We start from the raw sequence: 23,235 nt of genomic DNA, 5'->3' as shown, positions 1-23,235 counted from the left end.
CCAATAAAATATATATATATATATATATATATATATATACATATTACCTACTGGCGGTCGCCAGTAGGTATATATAGTTTGGATTTTTTCTCTATGGGATTTTTGAAAATTCTATGTCTAATAACTTTGGCGTTTGTGGACGGAATTGGCTGAAATTTTCAGGAAAATGGCACATTTTGTTTCTGAGCAGCCCTTGAAAATTTGGGGGGGGGTTCGTCAAGGGGGGGCCGAGAAAAAAGGGGGGTCCCAAAACGTGTTTTTAACATTGAGTTTTCCATAGGGCGGTTGGCCTCACTTTTAGCCCGAACGGCTGAATGGATTTGCACGAAACTTGGCAAAATTGTAGGGACTGGTAGCCCGATGTGCCTTTGCTAGGTCTCAATATATGTACTTCAATGGATTTTGAGAAATTAACGTTCAAAAAAAGATATATATCTGTAACAGCGGACCGGGCAGCGCTCCGGTTCGCGGACTTTTCGCGGTACGGAGCTTTGTGAAGCGAAGCTGATTGGTTCTCCGGCGTCTGTGAACATTCCAAACAGTCCGTAGCGGCCGCCATCTTGTCTCTCGGTAGGATCGAGAGACGAGAGGAGGCCAAAGAGAAGGGGCAAATGACCATAAGGGGGCATAGTAGATCCTCGCTGACCCCCTAGGTTTGATGTGGAGGTTTTAAAAGGGCCCCGCGGGGCAAAAAAAAATAATAATAATAATAATCGAACGGCTGAATGGATTTGCACGAAACTTGGTAAAATATTAGGGACTGGTAGCCCGATGTGCCTTTGCTAGGTCTCAATATATGTGCTCCAGTGGATTTTGAGAAATTAACGTTCAAAAAAAGATATATATCTGTAACAGCGCTCCGCTTCGCGTAACGGAGGTTTGCGAAGCTGATTGGTTCTCCGGCGTCTGTGAACATTCCAAACAGTCCGTAGCGGCCGCCATCTTGTCTCTCGGTAGGATCGAGAGACAAGAGGAGGCCAAAGCGAAGGGGCAAATGACGATAAGGGGGCATAGTAGATCCTCCTTGACCTCTTAGGTTTGATGTGGAGGTTTTAAAAGGGCCCCGCGGGGCAAAAAAAAAAATAATAATAATAATCGAACGGCTGAATGGATTTGCACGAAACTTGGCAAAATTGTAGGGACTGGTAGCTCGATGTGCTTTTGCTAGGTGTCAATATATGTGCTTCAGTGGATTTTGAGAAATTAACGTTCAAAAACAAGATATATATCTGTAACAGCGCTCCGCTTCGCGGAGATAAAATTATATCTGTATTACCTAGCTGTTGCTAACACCAGTTAGCGACGGCTAGTAGGAGATAGCGACCATCTTGGGCCCCACTTTGCATGTGAGTGATATTTATCACTAATGACATGCAAAGTGGGGATGCCAAGATGTTAGCGACTGGAAACAGTCGCTAACATCGCTATCTCCTATTATCAACTTTTGGAAATATTCGCGATAAGCGCGAATATCTCCAAAAGCTAGCACCTGCCCTGAGCAGTTCTTAGCCATGTCATCCAATGGGAGGTGGATAACATGGCTAAGAGCATTAGCTCGGTAATGCATGAATATCGCTGAGTTTTCAGCGATATTAATGCATTGCGGTCGTTTTTTATCGTATTTGCGATAAACCTTGATAATAGCAAGGTTTATCTGCGATAATTTCTGACGATGCTTAGCGGTAAAAAAATCGTTGCTAAGCATCGTTAGGGATAAATATCGCTTAACTTTGGTAATATGCCCCAACGTCTGTTAACGTTCGATTCGAAGGAAATCAGGAAGTGTTGAAAAACATTGTCTGCGCCATCTTGCCTTTTTTCAAATGCCACACTTTTGTCGTGCACGGCAGTCATTTTAGATGCCTTGACCAGACCCACTCTGTGCACGCTGTCGATCCTTAGCATGGCTCCCCACCCTCGCAAGCATCTCCCCCAGGCAGTGGTCACCCCCGCTCTCTGTCTTATGCATGGGTAATAAACCACCCCCCATCTGCGCTGCTCTTCCCTGAGAATCACACCCTGTGCCCGCCCGACACCTCCCTTTCGCCCTATTCACTACCGCACCCTCTGACACTCCTTTTCCTCTGTGTCCGATTGTCCAGGCCGGTCCTAGGGTATCAGCTAGCCCTGCAGATGTAGTTTATGGCCCCAACTGTAAAGAATCACCCCTCTTCAAAGGAGTTATAGTAGATCAAGGCCCACACTCGATGAGATCCGTCACAGCAGACGCGTTCCTATTATCTGAAAACCATCCTGTATTGTGATTGGGGAGGGGACCGAGCCTGAAGCGGAAGATTCCAGGGATGACTCTTTGTACATCAAAGTTTTTACAATTATGTGTCACATTAAAAATATATAGCACTCCAACAAAGTAGTAAGATTATAAAACTTTAATAACTTATAAATATATACAAGAAAACAAAAACAGTAATAACATATAAACATTTTTAGGGAAAAACAACGAAGTAGCGGTCGGCTGTGCGAATAGTCCCAACGCAGCACAACGTCCAGATTTCTGGCATGGGGCGTCGCGGGGGGTGGGTCATCAGTAGCAAACTGTTGTGCGAATAGTTCCAAGGCAGCAGAACGATGGCACCAAGGTGATGTCCAGTAAGTTGCCGCACTGGTTTTGGTATCCTACAATGCTGCTCCGAATAACGGCGTGGGGCGCCCCGGGGGAGGCGGCGTGAACGGGCCTCTCCAGGTGGAGTCTCATCTGTTGTAGTGGGGCGCCCCGTTACCGTTTCAGTTGCCATTCCGTCCGCTTTTGGTCCACTGTGTCAAAAGCCGCAATTCAGCTGAGTTGCGCCCACTCTTGCGGTGCAGCGATAGGCGGCTGCGCCCACTCTTGCGGTGCAGCGATAGGCGGCTGTCACAGGACTCTCAAAATGGCGGCAGGCTTTTTCCTTTTTGGGCCTGGTCCACTGAAATGGCCCTGGGACACCTTGGAAATCGGACGCTAGTCTGCTAGGTCTTGGACCCCATTCTCGAAAGCGTCCCCTCCGCCTTGAGGATTCATCAAAAGTTTTGGGGGCCCCCGACTCCTGTAGGCTTCTGGTGGGGAGCGGCTGCCATGATTGCTCAAGGAATGACCACGACGGAGCTACGAGATGGTGGTGCTCTCATGCTGACGCCAGCTTCAGTCTGAAACATCCAGAAACAAGGTGGGGCTTTCATCGTTTGGGAAAAAAAAAAAGTTTTCATCCAATGAAAAGTGTTGTTTTTAGGTCATATGATCAAGCCTTCCATCATTAGGAAACCAAAAGTAAAATGTACCAATGAAAAGTTTTATAAACAAGTCACATGACCTGTTATGCGGCATAGGGTATAAAATGCGGAGAAAATACGTTGGCACGTGAGGCGGCGTCAGTAGCGGACCGATGTGCGAATAGGCCGAAGGCAACACAACGTGCCAAGATCCGGATGGCACCGAGGTGGTGTCCAGCAAGTTGCAGCACTGGTGTGGCCATCTTACAATGCTGAAAGTCGGCGTGGGGCGCCCCGTTGGCCTGTGAGTTTGCGTCAGTAGCGGACCGATGTGCGAATAGGCCGAAGGCAGCACAACGCGCCAAGATCCGGATGGCACCGAGGTGGTGTCTATTAAGTTGCCGCACTGGTGTGGCCATCCTACAATGTTGAAAGTCGGCGTGGGGCGCCCTGTTGGCCTGTGAGATGGTGTCAGTAGCGGACCGATGTGCGAATAGGCCGAAGGCAGCGCAACAATATTTCCTGAATAGAAGACACCACAAGGCGCTGAGATGCCAAGATCCGGATGGCACCGAGGTGGTGTCTAGTAAGTTGCCGCACTGGTGTGGCAATCCTACAATGGTAAAAGTCGGCGTGGGGCGCCCCGTTGGCCTGTGAGATGGCGTCAGTAGCGGACCGATGTGCGAATGGGGCCAGAGGCAGCGCAACAATATTTTCGGAATAGAAGACACCACAAGGCGCTGAGATGCCAAGATCCGGATGGCACCGAGGTGGTGTCTAGCAAGTTGCTGTACTGGTGTGGCCATCCTACAATGTTGAAAGTCGGCGTGGGGCGCCCCGTTGGCCTGTGAGATGGCGTCAGTAGCGGACCGATGTGCGAATGGGGCCAAAGGCAGCGCAACAATAGTTTCTGACTGACACCACAAGGCGCTGAGATGCCAAGATCCGGATGGCAACGAGGTGATGTCTAGCAAGTTGCTGTACTGGTGTGGCCATCCTACAATGGTAAAAGTCGGCGTGGGGCGCCCTGTTGGCCTGTGAGATGGTGTCAGTTGCGGACCGATGTGCGAATGGGGCCAAAGGCAGCGCAACAATATTTTGTGTATGGAAGATACCACTAGGCGTTGAGATGCCAAGATCCGGATGGCACGGAGGTGATGTCTAGCAAGTTGCTGTACTGGTGTGGTCATCCTACAATGCTGAAACTCGGCGTGGGGCGCCCCATTAGCCTGTGAGATGGCGTCAGTAGCGGACCGATGTGCGAATGGGGCCAAAGGCAGCGCAACAATATTTTCTGACTGACACCACAAGGCGCTGAGATGCCAAGATCCGGATGGCACCGAGGTGATGTCTAGCAAGTTGCAGCACTGGTGTGGCCATCCTACAATGCTGAAAGTCGGCGTGGGGCGCCCCGTTGGCCTGTGAGTTTGCGTCAGTAGCGGACCGATGTGCGAATAGGCCGAAGGCAGCACAACGCGCCAAGATCCGGATGGCACCGAGGTGGTGTCTAGTAAGTTGCCGCACTGGTGTGGCCATCCTACAATGTTGAAAGTCAGCGTGGGGCGCCCCGTTGGCCTGTGAGATGGCGTCAGTAGCGGACCGATGTGCGAATGGGGCCAAAGGCTGCGCAACAATATTTTCTGAATAGAAGACACCACAAGGCGCTGAGATGCCAAGATTCGGATGGCACCGAGGTGGTGTCTTGCAAGTTGTGGTACTGGTGTGGCCATCCTACAATTGTAAAAGTCGGCGTGGGGCGCCCTGTTGGCCTGTGAGATGGTGTCAGTAGCGGACCGATGTGCGAATGGGGCCAAAGGCAGCGCAACAATATTTTCTGACTAGAAGACACCACAAGGCGCTGAGATGCCAAGATCCGGATGGCACCGAGGTGATGTCTAGCAAGTTGCAGCACTGGTGTGGTCATCCTACAATGCTGAAACTCGGCGTGGGGCGCCCCATTAGCCTGTGAGATGGCGTCAGTAGCGGACCGATGTGTGAATAGGCCGGAACCAGCACAAGGCGCCAAGATCCGGATGTCACCGTGGTGGTTTCATAGTTGAGAGGCACTTCATCTGCAGTGGGGCGCCGAGATCCGGATGGCACCGAGGGGATGTCTAGCAAGTTGCTGTACTGGTGTGGTCATCCTACAATGCTGAAACTCGGCGTGGGGCGCCCCATTAGCCTGTGAGATGGCGTCAGTAGCGGACCGATGTGTGAATGGGGCAAAGGTAGCGCAAGAATATTTTCTGAAGAGGAGACACCACAAGGCGCTGAGATTCGGTTACCACCGAGGTGATGTCTAGCAAGTTGCCGCACTGGTGTGGCCATCCTACAATACTGCTCCGAATAACGGCGTGGGGTGCCCGAAGGGGGGGGGGGGGGGGGGGGGAGGGTAGGCGTCGTGAACGGGCCTTCCTAGGTGGAGGCTCATCTGTTGTAGTGGGGCGCCCCTTTACCGTTTCAGTTGCCATTCAGCTGAGTTTCGGCTGCTCTTGATGCTACAGCGACAGGCGGCTGCAACAGGACTCTCAAAATGGCGGCCTGTTCTTTGGATTTGGGCCTGGTCCACTAAAATGGCCCTGGGACACCTTAGAACTCGGACGCTCGATTTTTTTTTCCTTTCCTGTACATGCAAAAAAAGGTAAATGCCCGGTACGTTACACGCTTCATCTGCCACGATGAACTCTCCAGAGGAACCGGAAAAAAATATAGTTATGGTAACTATACCATGCATCGTCATATGGAGAGGTGGCACCAATTAATTATAGTGCTGCATAAAAGAGAGATTTGGAGGAGAACCCCTGACCTGCTAGTACATTCATCAAAGAAGTGGCACTGAGAGCTTCAGAGGCAAGGGAAACGGCCCCAAATATTTAGAAGAACTTTGGAAAGATTAAAATGACATGTTTAGATTGTGGCAAATTAATTTCATGTGGACAGATGAGTGTTACTCTAATAAATACAGCATATGAACATCATCATAGTCGATGGTTGGTAGAGACATTTTGACTATATCCTGGACCTGCCCGTCCTCGCCCAAAATGGCGCCGGAATAAATGGGACTCGTAACTCCTTGTTGTGTACTGGTTGCAGAACCTTGAAATCACGAGATACGTATGCAGTTTTGAAGCACATGGCGGGCAGGGACGAGAATTGATTGAATATTTCGACATCCCTATTGATATTAAGTTCTGATGTGTTATTGATTACTGTACTATTGAAAGTTCGAATTAACGTCACCCATGGTACTTGCCCGCAAATGTATATCTAGATAATTTTATTGTAACTGGCCCTGTCGTATTTTAATTATAAAATGTACGTCCACCGATTCCGTAACTGTTAGACACCTTAGTTCTTGCAACCTAATGGCCCGCCCGTTACGTTCCTCTACAGTGTAAATGTCTACTCATCATATACGATTACAGTTTGCTCCGTTGCCGGCCCACGTGGTTATAGGCCCGTATTTGTATAATGAAATTTTCACAATAAAGGTTTTTAAAAGAAAACATGGTAGTAGTATATACATTGGTAAAGTTTTTAATAATAGTCACTGTTTTAGAATCATTAAAAGGCAAGTGAAATAAAGCAGACCAATTACATGAAGGGTAAAAGGTATAATACGAAGGAACGCAGTAAAGATAAATGGTCAAGGGCTGTTGTGTTTTCTACTCCTGCAACATAAAGTGATCGATAAGAATCTCATAGTCAGGCGTATCGGCGACTAAGACAGCAGGTCGACCCTCTTTTGCTCAACGGCTCCGTCATGGGACGAAGAAACGCTCTTTTTCTCGAAAAAAGAATATATTTTACTTGCAGGACAGTTGTAAATTTTCCGGGAAAGTACATTAGCCTGGAACATTATAACATATATTTAAGAAAAAATAATGTTCGGAAGTAATAAAAAGCGTAATTTTTAGGTCATATGACCAAGCCTTTCATCATTAGAATAAGAAAAGTAAAATGAACCAATGAAAAGTTTTATTAACAAGTCACATGACCTGTTATGCTTACGTTACGCGCTGCGTGTCGCGCCCCGGATGACTTCCGGATGCGCTAACGCGGCGCGTCATATGACGCATTACGCGACAACGCAGGTCCAGAATATAGTCAAAATGTCTCCACCAACCAGCGGTCGGAACACAACCCCTTTCAGCAGGCTAAATAGTTCTGTTAAATGACAACAGAAGGGACAGGCAACAAGAACCATTAGTCAAAGAGGGGAGGGCTAGTTCTTCTCTACCGGGTTACATTGGGGCGCTACCGGAACTGATCGAATTGGTAGTCTACAGTGTTTCTGGATGTTTCAGACTGAAGCTGGGGTTAGCATGAGAGCAGCACCATTTCGTAGCTCCGTCGTGGCCATTTCGCAACCAATCATGGCAGCCGCTCTTTATCGTTATTTTGGGCGGGGTGGGTGGCGGAGCCGAGCTGTTTTGCAGCCATCATTGTGTGGAGTTCAGTTCATTTCACTACTTTTGTATTTGTCATGAGGGGTTGTTCCTAATGTTTCTATTTTAGCGAGGTCAAAAAGAGATCCCATTAGTGGCCTACTGATTTTGCTCGATTCCTTTTCTTTTTTTTTTTTTACACGATTTTTCGTTATCTGCAAAGACTAAACAGAGTATTGCGACTCTGTGTTTGTTTGTAAATAGAGAATGAACCAAAGAGAACCAATTCTAAAACAGTAAATACTTGGATAACAATCAATCAAATGGAGAGAGAAGCAGGCACGACGTATTACAACGGGGGCAAAGGCCTGCGTTAAGTACCCTTCACTATGTGCAAAGAGAGAGTACTCCTAATAGAAATGAGGGGGGGGGGGGGCACCATTCAAAGCAGATCAGTGTGCATAAACACGAAAATGTTTTCAATTACCACGTACTTGACATTCGACAGCTTATGATATTTGCTATTAAAAAACCATTGAAATTCACTGAAAAAAACATAGGTTATAGACCATATATAGTTAGGAATTAGCATTTACAAAACCTTGAAAATTCACTTAATATACCATAGGTTATAGACCATATATAGTTAGGAATTAGCATTTAAAAAACCTTATTTTACTCACACAAAACCATTGAAATTCCATATATAGTTAGTTGCACTAACTATATATCGCGCACCCGCAATCCACTGCTGATGATGTCACATATTACATCATTCATGACATGGTCAGTGACATCACTGATGACATCACTGATGACATCTCATTTGACATCAATGACCACATCACTGATGATATCATTCATGTGACAATACAATGCATCTCCTCACATTTTAATATAACCTCTGTTTCACCCAGTGTTAAATACAGAGTATAATTTTTGAAACCATTGACACACCAATACTAGTTACTACATACGCACTCACTGATTCCTACGTCTACACACACCTTCACTCATTCACCCATACAATCATTCATACATACAATCACTCATCTTTACAACACTATCATATGCACTCATACACCTATACAGACACTCACAGTCTGCCACTCATCCATGGAGTTACTCACACACCTAGTCAGTCCTGTAAAGAATCAATGACACTTCCATTTTCTTGTCTATACAGTTAAACATAGAGCACCTTACATTTTCAAACATATACTAACACATACTTACCTTCTTATACAATCATTGATACAAGTACACATTGATCTGCACAGAGTCACACACCTCCCAGCCAGCCACACACACACTCAGTCTCCCATACAAATACTTGGACAATCAATCAGTAACCCATATAGTTAATCATATAGCTACTGATCAACACATGCAGCAGTTTACAGAACAACAGACATAATGATGCACAAATTAAGACAGTTTAGTCACTAACCCATGCACTCAGTGAGACACATTTAATCACTCACTCATACATTCAGTCATGCACCTACTAAATCCTTTGTCCAGACACTTATACTTCCACTCATTCTTCAATATGTAAGACACATTTTAACTTTACAGAAACATACAGTCACTGGATGTTGTCATCAGTGATGTCATTTGAGATGTCATCAGTGATGTCATCAGTGATGTCACTGACCATGTCATGAATGATGTAATATGTGACATCATCAGCAGTGGATTGCGGGTGCGCGATATATAGTTAGTGCAACTAACTATATATGGAATTTCAATGGTTTTGTGTGAGTAAAATAAGGTTTTTTAAATGCTAATTCCTAACTATATATGGTCTATAACCTATGGTTTTTTCAGTGAATATATATATATATATATATATATATATATATATATATATATATATATATATATATATATATATATATATATATATATATATATATATATATATATATGTATTTTCTATATGCTCCGGGATCCAGCACATGGGCGGGGATTATTCATAGACTATGACTATTGATGAGTATCCCCTGGATGAGAAACTGTGTTTTTCCGGTGTTTATGGAACATTTTGCTTTTATTATTGTTTGCTTTCTGCACTGATGGTGCATGGTATTTAGACAGTGTATATGAGATCCAAATGCATTTTTACGAATCAAACTCCTTGTATTACACCATACAATACTTCAAGTTTTTGGTCATGCACAATCGCTTTTTCCTTCCCATCTAAACTTTGGTCTATGAAAAGGCCCTCTCAACATGGGCACTGAGACAGGCAATGCTAAAACAGTCAGTACACAATTTGCCAACTCTGGCCACCTACATAGCTTTCCATGCCAATAATAGAACACCTGAAGAATATGCTTCTCTGTGACAGGTAGTGCAACAAATGCACTGAACTGGGCACATATGCCCTCAGAGTTATTGAATAGGTAAAAAATGAAGCAGTACTTTTCCAAATCCCGATAAAATTCCATTTTACGGAAGAGATTTAGAACGTGTGCAGAGTACCACAGTGAGGCTTCATTGACTTCAAATGCCATGGTTGGAGAAGGGACATTTTTATGCATAATTGCAAGCTATTTCTCATGATTAAAAAATGAAATTTCCTGAATTCCGCCTCAACATTTCTTTGCTTCCCAAGTGGCAAGCATTCTAACATGGAACATGTTGTGTCATCCAGCCTACTATCAAGAAGATGTTTCAGATCTACACCAATTATGCTGAACACTTGGTAAACAAGGGTGTTTCCAGACTCTAGTTTTTTTATTACGTCCACTACAGCAGTCATGTTTTCCTGTAAAAATTTAAGAATGCAGTAGAGTGTACTTTTTTCACATCACTATCAATATGCGACTGACTATCCTCACATTTCTTGCCTTTGGCATCCTCAATATGCAAACATTCTGTAACAGTCGCCACATAGAAAAAAAACAGCATTCACAGCATCTAGGACTGATAACCACTGGTTGAATGACTCAGTTGTGATGAATCTTTCTTTGATGCGACAAAGCACAGCATGAGAAATATTTGCATTTAAGTTCCCACGCAGAATGGACTACAAAGTCTATAGCATTCTTCATGAACTCTGCAGATTGTAAATATGCTTTCAGCATACCAGATAGCAAGAGTCAAGGATCTCTTACAGGGAAGCACTTCAGCGCAGGTATCGATTTTGACAAGTCATCACACAACCTTGTCATATACACAGCTGAATCACTGCAAATACAAACAATATCACTTCAATCTTTGTTGAATTTGGTAAGGACTTTTTGTAGCAGAATTCCAGGTGAATCTATGTTCCATATTTTCGAAAAGGTCTGGTGCCATGTTTTCACCACTATCCCAGATGCTTGGTGAGAGCACTCTTTTCACATATACCTGTCACTGCACTTGCATTGAATGTGTAAAGCCTGGGCTGTTTGTCAATTCACCTACTATCAATACTGACTTGCTAGAAAAGGGGTCTGATATATCAAAGGGTTTCACCCATTCTCTGTCTGTCGGTAAATGTGATGGTACATATTGAAAATATTCTTATGAAACCAGCCATTTTACTTATCAGTGAAAGACTCAAACATAGCCAAAATATCAATTATGATATTTCCTGATTCTCAAGTTTACAAAATAATCAAATATGACCTAAACATGCTTGCAACCCCTGCAACTTTAGACCAAAGACCACAAAGATGAAAAAAACAAATGTGACCTCCCTAAAAAGAAAAACCCAAACAGAACAATGTTAGCCCAGCCTTCCTTGCTTCTAGCTTGTATAACAAAGCTACATTGTATTGGCCCTTTCAGGAAGAAATACAAATTACTCTTTCACTCTCCTCTTCCTTTCTTCGAATGGCATTTAGTTTATGTAGGTGTTTTTTCCCAGTGTTTATATGTTTACACTGGTGAGGGCCATTTCCCTTTCGGTGGGGTTTTATCAGCTATTATAGGTTTAAACCTAAAACAGGATAGCCAACCAATAGGCTACTCATCCCAGATGCTTAAAAAACCCTTACTACCACTATACACTACCCCTTCCCTGCAGCACAACACTGCTGATTCCAGTCCGTGACTTGCGGTTTGCCAGACGAGCGAGCCAGACGAGCGAGCGAGAAGCCAGGAGACACAGGTTGCAGCGGCTCGCAGCGGCTCTGAGGAGTTAAGAGACCGGAGCATTTGGGGCATTTGCGGCCGACCGGGGCTGTCCCGGTGTGGAGCGAAGCAGAGCGAGCGAAGAGAGCGAAGCAGAGCGAGCGAAGAGAGAGAGAGGAGAGACCGTCGTCCAGGCTTCCTCGGGCATCTCACCGTCTCAGTTTCGGTTTCTGCCGATCTCTGCCGCGAGGTCCTGCGAGCCTCTGCTGTGTGGTGCTGTGCCTGCCGACCCCCTCTGTCCCCCTCCTCGCTCCTCGCCCCCGCCGAATGAGCCACTCGAGGAGGGGGGAGCCAAGGAGTCAAGGGTAACCCAGCAGAGCACGGAGAGCAGATGGGGTAGAGGGGGCAGAAAGGCAAGAGCAGCCAGTACGGAGTGCAGAGTCCTGTTGAGCCCCTGTTGGCTGATTCGGCGGGGTCTAATTGACCTGCGCATTGCATCAGGACAGACCCTACCTGCCCTCCCATTTTTCGAGGAAACCCCCAGGAACAAGCTTGTACAAACCTGACTCCCCAACCCACACGTACATAAACGTACTAAGGACATTGCGGCCAGGTGTAAAAACAGGCAAGCGAACATCAACAAAAACATCCTATTATAGGAGTTTCCACTCTACTTGTATTGCCAGGCGGACTGTGATGGAGTCCCCGCGACTGCACAGAAGCAGTGATCAGGGGCAGTGATCAGTGGGAGTAGCTACATCAGCCGTGAGCCACAGGATCTTGAAAACTGCCCGATCTCGACACCGACCGCCACAGCAATCATCAAAAATTAACTACCAACTATTAGCTACCAGCCTACTCCTTTACCTGGTTAGCCATGAAGTCAGGGAGAGTGAGAAGGTCTATTATAAAACCAATATCAAAACGCAAAAAGGAGACTGTAAAAGATGATCGAGCTCCAACATCACCCTCAGACAAAGACCTCAGTAAAATAATAAACATTAAGGAAAATGAGGACGTTAAAGATACCAATATTGACAAAACAAATCAACAAAGACACGCCCCCCCCCCCCCCAGTTCATTGGCACAGACGCCAGCAAAGATAACAATCTAGTAACCACAAAAGGACCAAATAACATAAAACAACCAAACAATACTCTTAAGGGAGAGAAAAGAGATAGAATTGAAGAGCTCATAACCATAGAAGGAGAGCCGGCTAGAAAAATCTCAAACTCCTACCAACCAAAAATCTATACCAAATTTGAATTTCTAAAAGATCCTGGAATGGTAATTTTCACAAAAAACGGGAATCTAGAAGGCTTACCAACCCCATTGGAGCCCGGGAAGATAGAATATCCCCTTCCACAAATAAAAAAAAAAACTGGAAACTGAAAAAAACTGTAAAGGTTACAGTAGCGGATATTCATGCCGTTAATAATTGCATGGTGCCAACCGAAAGTTGGCAAAAAAGCAAAATTGATGAAGAAGGCACAGGAGGGAAAACAACAGAACGGCCAGTGGAGGTCAGTAGCCCACTAGACATCCAACTAAATAGCCCTCAAGGCAAGAAAACACCTCCTAGCAGGACTAAAACAGAAAGCCCCCAAGGCAAGGAAACATCTCCCAGTGGGCTAAGAACAGACAGAGCATTAGACGCTACCATCGTTCCCGAACATCAGGAGTCACAAGACTGGGGTGATCAATCAACCCCATTCCTACGACAAAAAACCCAGAGTGTACTGGATGAAAGGACATTAACACCTCAGCCAAACAGTAGCCTCTCACTGATGCTGAAGAGCACACAAGCTGGTTCCCTAACGGCCTCAAAAGAGCAGAGAGAAATGGGCCGACCGAATTCAACTCAGAACCAGCAACAGGAGAACTCATATACCATAGACAGCGATATGACCTTCCTCGCAACACAAGTGTGGGAAGACCTAGTGGCCTCATATAACCTAAAACCTACTATAACCCTTAATATGGGAAAACCCGCCAGCACGTGTAGAGAAGAGAGCAAAAGCCCGTCCAATACCTTCTGGACAACCTTACTAAACACAATTCAACTATCAGCAACAGCTCTACCAATCTGATAAACTAGACATGCAGCTAACAGTATTGCAAACATTAGCTGAGTTTACTTCAGGGATAGAGAGGAAACTAGGAGATCTAAATGGCCTAATTAAAAGGGGACAGGAAGCAGCAGAACTCTCTGAGTTAGCAAGAACAGAATGTGATTGTACCCCAATAATAAATAAGTTATCAACGCTACCAACAATGTTAGAGAACCTTCTGGCAAATTTGAAACCAAACGCAGCATCTAACCTGATAGACATAGTCAACGTGGGAAATGTAATTAGGGACAATCAAACAAACAGAATCATAAAAGAAGCTGAAAACAAGTTGATTCAAAATGAGGAGAACTGCCCTCTCAATTCTAGACAATCCCCAGAAAATTCCATCTTAAATGCCTCATCTTACGAAAGAGTTAGCACAGAGGCACCTACAAACTCACAAACCCGACGAAAAAAAAAAAGGAAGGGCAGCAACAGAATAATGACAGCTGCTGTTTACAATGAGGAGGGGCAGCTGGCGGAATCCCAGGACCAAGTTGAACAAGGAGAGATAGCGGCACCTTCTACCCAGGTTGAGCAGACTCCGTCTCTGGGCAAGAAACTGAAAACCACAAGGATCTCTAACAAACTGAAAACTCTAATGTCAAAAGAATTATTAGAGACGGTAATTGAACTGCCCGGGCAAAAGGAGGATAGAAAGGCTCAACACACCCAACAATGGGAAAGATCTGAGCAAGAAACTGACCTACGCAGCTCAGAAAGGAGTCATACAGAAAGTCAGCTAAGGGATAGGCCACAAAGTGAGGAGCAGCCGGCCCTAGAGCAAGAACTGGAACAATCCAACAGAAGCAAAACTGCTGCCATACTTAAAAATACAATAACCAACTCCCCAACTGGGTCACACATCACGAGGTACCCTCAGTCCAAGAAACTAGGGCCACACCATCAAAAGAGACAGATATATTACTATTTGTCCCCAAGTATAAATCTAGAGGAAGAGTAGATACCTTAAATAGAGGAAACATAATAAAACTAGTCAACTCAATTAAGGGACTGGAAGACATCAATTCAACTGACCTGCTTCTAATCGAATTCCAATCCACATGTGACCCATATAAACCAGAAACGACAAAGACAACATGGACATCGAATGAGCTGGTTGATCGGCTCCTAGGAGAAATTAACAAATTCTCTCAGTGGGGAATAAAGCTGGAACTAGGAAAGAGACTAGCCTACCCAACACCGTTTTTAGAGGAGAGCAAAAAAGAACACTTTCATAAACCAACATCAATCCTAAAAGGAGCTCTCAGCCAGTCACCAGGCCCCCAAGGGAGGCTCTTATATACTAAAACGGTAATAACAAAACCACCAATCCCCCAATCTGGACAATAGCAAACAGGGGCGGGCAATGACAAGGGATTCCTGCCCAGACTTTATCACACACTACTCGGAATAATCTCAGAATATGTATCTGGAACATCAATGGCTTGACTGACAAACTGGACGATCGGGAAGCATTAAACTACTTAAGGTCATTTGACCTGATATTATTACAAGAAACCTGAAACGAACGCGAGATAGCCCTGGAAGGATACATGACGCAAATTGTCCCAGCTACTAGGACCTCAACCTTTGGTCACAGCTCAGGCGGACTGATGATCTTTGCCTCAATTCTCACAATAGGAGCAATGAAGGAGATAAAGATTAAAACCATAGCTTCAAATTCTATACAGGCTATTGCTATAACAATCAATATCGGAAAGTTGGACCACCCTCTTGTTATAATTAATTACTATATACATCCGAAGCACAGACTGCAAGGCGCAAGAGAGCTGGTCAAGGTACCAGCAAGAATCATAGAAGAGAGGGAAGCTGAGAATTTGATCCTGGCAGGAGACTTCAACCTCTTTCTCTTTGGAACCACACTGGACGATGAACTAGCACAGGAGCTTAACAGATCTCCTCCTACCTAGATTATGCACTTGCAACTCTCCCTCTGTTTGATATCATCAAAACATTTAAACTGGGTGTCAACGATCAAAGCGACCATCTGCCGCAATAAATTGTCCTAAGCATAACCAGAGAGAGCTCTATGGAAGCCAGGGAAAACGCTGGGACCGAATATACTTCAGATTTCACACGAATAAGGTACAAACCAGACAAGATTGATGAACTATTCACAAATGCGAAGGATCTAATTCATCAAGGTAAGCTGGCCACGAACCCAATAGAAGCCTGGGAGGAGTATACGAAGGCCCTCGGGAATAAACACGCAACAAAACCAAAGACGCTTAAAGGTAAATCTCAGAAGCCCACATCAGGAAAGACAAGTACACTGGAGACAAAAAGACAAACGGAAAATAAAACAAGTTCGGAAACGACTGCGCGCACAGCCACAAAAAGAGACACTGCAAGAAGCCCTACGCGGTTTAAAAGCAAGGTTAAAAAAGGCAATCTGGGAAACAAAAAAAGACAGACGAACGACGAACTCTGGGCAATAATAAAGCACGACTCGAAACTGAAAAACAGCGCCAAATTTTGGCAGACAATTCACAGCCTTCAACGGCCAGGGCACCATGGAATAAGCTCATATATATCAGAGGCAGATTGGGCAAATTATCTGTACAATCACTTTAACGACAAAACCAAAGAGGGTAACTCCACTGAAGTGAAATCACAGAAAATGGAGAGGGAACAGAAGGATAACGACATAGGAAAGATCAAAAAAGGGTCTAGAAAATACATCAAAAGTAAAGTGGAAAAACACAATCAAAAAAAGGAAGATGGAGCAAGAAATACCAGTACAATATCAAACAGCAAAGAAAATAATATTAACATAACAGCGGCTCGGATAAAAATACAAATACAGAAGGGCAAGTCGGAAGGAGCACCAGGCCCAAATGGGATACCACCAATAATATTTGAACATGACATGGAATTTTGGAGGAACACACTAGTACCAGTCTTCATGGGCATTCAAGAGCTAGAAACCAGTCCGGAATCCTAGAAAGGATCGATCTTAAGCCCAATTTATAAGCAGGGCGATAGGAGCAACCCTTGCAACTACCGGTTGATTGCCCTAATAGACATAGAGGCAAAGTATTATGCTGGTCTATCACTGGAGGAATTGACATCCTGGGCAGCATCAAAACAAATAATACCGGTAAACCAAACAGGATTCTCTAGAGGACAGGGAACCACCACCAATGTCATGGCATTAACTCTGCTAGCAGACGCGGCTAAAGCAGGAAAGAACTCGCTGTTTCTATGCTTTATAGATTACAGCTCAGCGTTTGACCATGTGGACCTGGCCAAACTATGGCAAAAGCTGGAAAAATGGGGGATACCACAACCTCTTCTGAAGCAGCTGATCTCACTCCACACAAATACCTGGGTCAAGATTAAGCTGGGAGACGGGACGCATCTCTCAAGGCGGATTAACACCTCTAAAGGCCTGAAACAAGGGTGCGTCCTAGTTCCTACGCTGTTTAATCTTTTCCTTGCAGATTTACCAGGGGAATTGGACAGCACTAAATCGCATGCCCCACGATTGGGAGAAATCATGCTGTCCAATCTCCTATACGCAGATGACCTGGTCCTAATAAGCCGGACTCCAATTAGCCTCCAACACCTTCTAAATACTACCAGCTCATTCTCACAGCGCAATGGACCACCAATCAACTTAACAAAAACAAAAACTATGACTGTGAATTACAAGAAGGCTAGGAAAAACATTTGGTATTTGGATGGGCGGAAACTAGACCATGCAACAAGCTACAAGTACCTTGGGGTCCTATTAGACAGCAGAGGCTCGTTTAAACCTCAATTAGAGACGCTGCATCGAAAAGGCACCATGAGCTATCTTGCGATGAAGCCCCTGAAGAAAGTCCTGCCAGATTGTAAACTGGACCAGCTCCTACAAGTAATAAGAGCACGTTTACAACCTATGCTGACATATGGGAGCGAATCAACACATGGAAAAGGCTGATCCTAGACAAAGTGATCAGTAAAACCTACAGATCCATCTTTCAGCTACCCAGCTATTTATCTCCAGCCCAAATACGCCTCAAATTCGGTCTCCAGAAGCAGACGGTGGAAAGAAGGGGCAGCTACATAAAATGCTGGCATAAGATCCGAAATGCTGAACAAGGGACCTTAAACGCCCACCTTTGGATTGAGCTGCAACGACGAGAACGATCACCTGCCAGAGAGTATCTGTCGGAATCATTAGAGAGACTTGAACTGACTGATCTTTGGGAATCACCAGTAGATCATAAGAGCTTCAAAAAGGTTGTAACCAAAGTAACGAAAATAATATCGTTAACAGAAGATAAGGAAGCTCTAGCAAAGAGGGCACATGGATGGACAGTTTTAAATGACTACAAAACACTTAAGCCACAAGCTTATTTGGAACATGGATTCAAACAGAAGATAAAAGAAAAATTTCTAAAGCTGCGGCGCGGCATTTTACCAATCCTCCCTCATCTGGCACCATGGAAAAGGAATCAAGAAGATCAGACTTGTTGTCTTTGTGGAGTAGGACCTGAAGATTTAACACACATAATATGTATGTGCCTAGGCTTAACGGATACAAGGAGATCTTTACTACGAGCAAGATGGAACCAGAAGGGCATAAGAACTTTCAGACAGGCAGTCAAACTATGCTTTAACCCGCAGGAGACCCAATTAAACTGCTGTCTCTCAAAATTCTTTGATACAGTGACGGAAAGACTCAAGAATAAGCAAAATGAGGAAGTATAGTAACAGACAGACAGTGCTCTAGAGCACAATTCTGGGACTCCAGCTCATACAAATAACATCAAAAAGTAAATTGGAAACATGAACTTTATTTACTACCGCACAATACGGCGACCCATGTATTTTAATTTTCGACAATCAATTTTATTTTTTGATATATACTTCTTTTACACTGGGAATTTTAAAAATTGTGAGTTTTAATTAACTGTACAATAAAGTTACTTACTTACCTTCCCTGAACACTAAAAACTCCAAACACTATTAAAGTTCAGTAAGTGGGATTGAGTGTGAGTATGTGTGTGTAAAATGCCTGTAAAGTAAAAACCTTTACAGACTGGACGCAAAGTAACAACTCCCAATGTACTTAACCTGTGATATGTCAAATAATTTGCCTGCGGTGTAACGTAACTGTAAGTAACAGTGACATAATGTTACTGTTAGGAGTTTATATCATATTGTACAACATAGCAATGGTAACTTTTTTTGAGGGAAAGCCTGTCTGTAATCTATTTAAAGCAATACTTTTTAATATCAAACAAATAAAGGCAGCTAAGAAGAGTCTACTATGGTGGAGTTACTTACTTGCCTGTGGGCATCTCTGAGGTAGGTATCATAGCCTGTGCCCTCTACCTGGTAAGAGGATTTGGCTTCATCTGGTACGAGGCAAAGAAAACTTGGAGAAAAAGATAAGTACATTACAAAAGCTGCGTCACCCAGGCAATAATGTAAAATACCATTTAATGCATCAACAAGAGACATTTAGGCATATAGCAAACAAGCGAGAGCTTGAGACAAACCAGAAGATATCACATTTGAATAAAAACCATGCATCCAAATTCACAAAAGCATCAATGAATATGTGAAGTAGTGCTCCTGTAGTACTACGTTACATACTCTTAAATGAGGTTGTCAAAAATTGTCATGTACAATTAGTACAAATAGAAAGGTCCTTGCACTCTTTGAACTTTTACTAACAGGGTATTTAGACATTCAAGCTCATAAAAGCATGTGAGAGTTTGTGGAGTAGTACTCCTCTAAGACTGTGATCATAAATGCCCTTGAAAATCAGCCAGTATAGGAGAGATAAAGCAGAACCTCATTCATGATGGGAATAGGTTCCAGTAGGTCCAAACATCCAGAGGTTAGTTGAAGGATTTACCTTACAAATAAATAGGATAATAATTAAGAGCATATCTCCTGAGGTTCCTTTACAGATTTCTTTGCACCCACATCTGTTCTATGCACCTTGGGTACAAGATTCTTTAAAACTTTTTTATGTCCTTCGTACATAGGCAACCTAAAATTTTTCTACCCACATATCATACATTTGGACCAGTACTTGGCATTATAAATCTTGCACTCTGAGATCGAAGCACAGCATATTACTTACAATTGAACTTTTGTCCAACTACACCAGATAAGGAAAATGTTACCTACCCTGTATGCCTCTGTTCATGGCATGTAGTGCTGTAGATTCACATATCCAGCATATTCCAGCCATCTAGTGTTAGGCTGGATGTGTACAACTTGTTTTTGCTTCAAAGTAGTCTTTCCAGACACTAAGTGTTTTAGGACTCCACCTGAGAATGATATTGTGCTTGGTAATTGGTTCCAGTGTTAGATTGATTTCCCCACACAACGGGTGAGGGTGGAAATGGAACAGAAAGTGAGAGAAGATACCTATGCAAAAGTAAAACTGAGGAAATATATATTTATGAATTTAGGATCACCCTAAAAAGGACTGTGTCTTAAGTAGTTGGAGATGAGATTTGCTCACATTTTTTTTTGTAGCCAAGATCGTGAAGACCTCAAGTAATCGGTGTGTGGAAGAGACACTACTCTCTGCTCACACTCTTTATCAGCCAGTCCTTGAGGGACCGAAATATGTGGGCACCGCTTCTCCTTCGATGATCGGCTACCACTGCAAAGCATTCAGTAAAGATCCCGGGGTACCATTGTTACCCGAGTAGGCAGAACTTTGAATCGAAAGTGCTGTTAACTTATCATGAATTTGAGGCAGCGGCAATCAGCAGGGTGGATTGGGATGTGGAAAAATACGTCCTTCAGTTTAACAGTGGTCATGAAGTCACCTTGCTGCCGCACTGGGATGACATCCTTGAGCATGGCAGAATGTGTTTGTTGAGTGGCCGTAGATTGAGGATGGTCCTAAGGGACCTGTCTTTCTTGGTGTTGAGAAAGTACACAGAGTATACCCCTTTGCCGTGGTGCTGCGGTGGAACAGGCTCTATAGCACTTTTAAGCAGAAGTACATTTAATTACTCCTGGAGGAGGCACTGATTGTCACTCAGAAGTGAGTTTTGGTGGGGGGTGGGGGGGTGGGGGTACAGGGGGAGATGTTTGGTGGCGGGGGAACAGTGAGTTCCAGGCAATAGCCATGAGGCACAATGGGCGGAACCCATTGGTCCAAGGTGATTTGTCGCCATTATGTGAGGATCCCCCTGTATATGGCCCCTGACAAGTGTTGAGATCGGGAGGTGTGGAAAAGTGAATTTTGCCTTGCCATGTGTGCCTACGTGTTCCCCATCCTATGTTATATGTGCATGATCGATATGCATATATCCCCTTATGATCGATTAAAGACGCAATTATAGTTGTGTCCGACTCTAGTATGTCAGTATCCAGTTCTCGTGAAAGCAACGAGTATTAGGCCTATGTTGCCACATTTCACAGTGTGCACGTTAATTCACCGCATTGTCCCCGTTTCTAGGCCTCAAAAGGGCCCGGACACCAGATTCAAGCTCCAGTCTCCTGAAACCATTCCGAGGAGCGATGCAGCCCCCACCTGCATCCCTGACCCTTCACTTACTTCCTGCCACGCAGCGCGGTGCCCGGCCTGGCTCTGCCTGCCTGTCTGCCAAGAATATGTTATGCTTCCAGTTATCAGTCCAGCTTCTCGTCTTCGCATTCCTAAGCTACTGAACCGCATAAACAGTTTCAGCTATAGTCTAGTCTTTCTGTCTCCATGCAAGAGAATTAATGTAATAATATTCATAGAAGATTCCTAGCACACGCAATACATGTAGAATATATGCATGCACCAGCCCTAGTGTCAAGTAGCCTTTGCCCTGATAACTTTTAGATTCTATCAACATGTACTCCAAACACGAGATACCAGATATGCTATAGGTACATGTCGTCCTGACACCGCAGACTTTAGTCTCCTCTTCTAGTGTAGAAGTCATAGCCCCCAGTTCTCCCTGGTAACACGTCATTGCCCGTTTGCGCGCACCACTAGGTTAAAGGTCCCAGCTGCTCAGGTAGCCCCCCTCCATGTTTCCGCTCATTCATGACACTTCTATGACGTTTCTCATCACATGTCTAGGTGCACGCCCTGTGCACGCCTTCTTCTTCCGCCCATGTGTTCTTATCTTACGTTTGTCACAAGTTACGCCTACTGTATGTAATGTATTTGAAATGTCTTACTATATATACACTGCACTGTTAATGAAATGGTGCAGCTGCCTTCCTTCCTTCCTTCCTGTTTTATTTTAGGCTGTCCCGTTCCAGTCCCTTCCCTTTTGCCTGAATAAAGCCTGTTCCACTCGGACACATCGGATCCTGCCTCTTATTTATTGAGCTATCTGTTATTGTTAATATATTCAAAAATAGTACCGGTAATTAATTATTTATTTACCACATAATGGCGCCCGAATAGGGACGAGCCCCTTCCTCACGCGCTGGCGATGCTACGCAGGCCCCCTGACCCTCTGCAGCCGTGACGGAACAATACCGTACACGTGCAGATATTTCTGCTTCAAGTCTCCCTCAGGCCCACGGAGGAGACGGAGACTGCGGTCCGACATCCAGACGAAGCGGTGTGGAATGCGGTTCGTCCCGACCAGAGCCCAAGCCGAGAGTGCAAGGTCCGAGGTATCCGGAGGCCCACCTGTTTCCGAAGTTTCCGAAGTTCGTAGTCCGACGTCGTAGCAGTCCAGTCCAGTCCGAGGCCTTCCAGTTTCTGCTTCCCGGTGAGTACCGTCGCGGGGGAAGTATCTAGACAGGATCATTAGTTTGTTCCTGGTCCGTTGGGTTTGGGTACACAGATCCAGTCCGAAGTATTCACCTAGGTGGATACGGTCTGACGTGTCTCTTTATGGGACCGGTATGTTCTGTACTGTTTTAGCAGTGCATCCAGTAATTCTAGTAAGTTTCGTTCTCGAGAAATTCATGTGTTCTGTTTTCAGTGTATCAGGTAGTATTCTGTTCGAACTGTTATCAATGTATTTTTATGTCGTGGTATGAATGTTTTGTTTGCCATTTAATTACTGTGATTATTGTGTTCCAAGTGTATTACCGAAATGCCTCTGTTCTCGAAATTACGTCAGTTGAAGACCAGAAAAGGGTTACTCGAAGAAGCAGTTCCTGTCCCTCCTAGGGACAGTCCAGGACATTTTATGTATCACAAGCATGGCTTAGATGCCATAATATATCTAGACTTATGGGCGGACTATACTAAGGAACTAGAAGAGAAATATAGATGGCCCGTATCAGGTACATGGGATGCCGAGTGCATCATGCGAGTAGAAGAAGCATTATGGAAAAAGAAAGCCAGACAGTCCCAGAAAGATGCCATCGAGTTATGGCGCAAAGAATCTCATAAAAGAACCGAAAAAGAATTCAGAAAAACAGAATTAAGTAGGGAGTCCTCAGGAAAAGCCCAAGAAAGGGAATTAATCGAAGAAGGTGAACGAGTTAGAGCGGAACAGTCAGACAGACGGAGAAAT

General features: G+C 44.4%; 1 protein-coding gene across 1 annotated transcript in view; it reads right to left on the bottom strand.

The window, feature by feature from the left end:
• The window catches only part of FHIP2A (FHF complex subunit HOOK interacting protein 2A), a 359,146-nt gene that overhangs the window by 129,196 nt on the left and 206,715 nt on the right, over positions 1-23,235 (bottom strand). Inside the window, exon 13 of the mRNA XM_078643886.1 lies at positions 19,073-19,163. Coding sequence (XP_078500012.1) covers positions 19,073-19,163 — 91 coding nt within the window. The remainder of the gene's footprint in view (positions 1-19,072; positions 19,164-23,235) is intronic.

The sequence above is a fragment of the Lissotriton helveticus genome, chromosome 5_1 (genome assembly GCF_964261635.1).
Source record: "Lissotriton helveticus chromosome 5_1, aLisHel1.1, whole genome shotgun sequence".
In the NCBI taxonomy this organism is placed as follows: domain Eukaryota; kingdom Metazoa; phylum Chordata; class Amphibia; order Caudata; family Salamandridae; genus Lissotriton; species Lissotriton helveticus.
The sequence above is the reverse complement of the archived record's forward strand: the minus strand, read 5'-3'. Positions and strand labels throughout refer to the sequence as shown.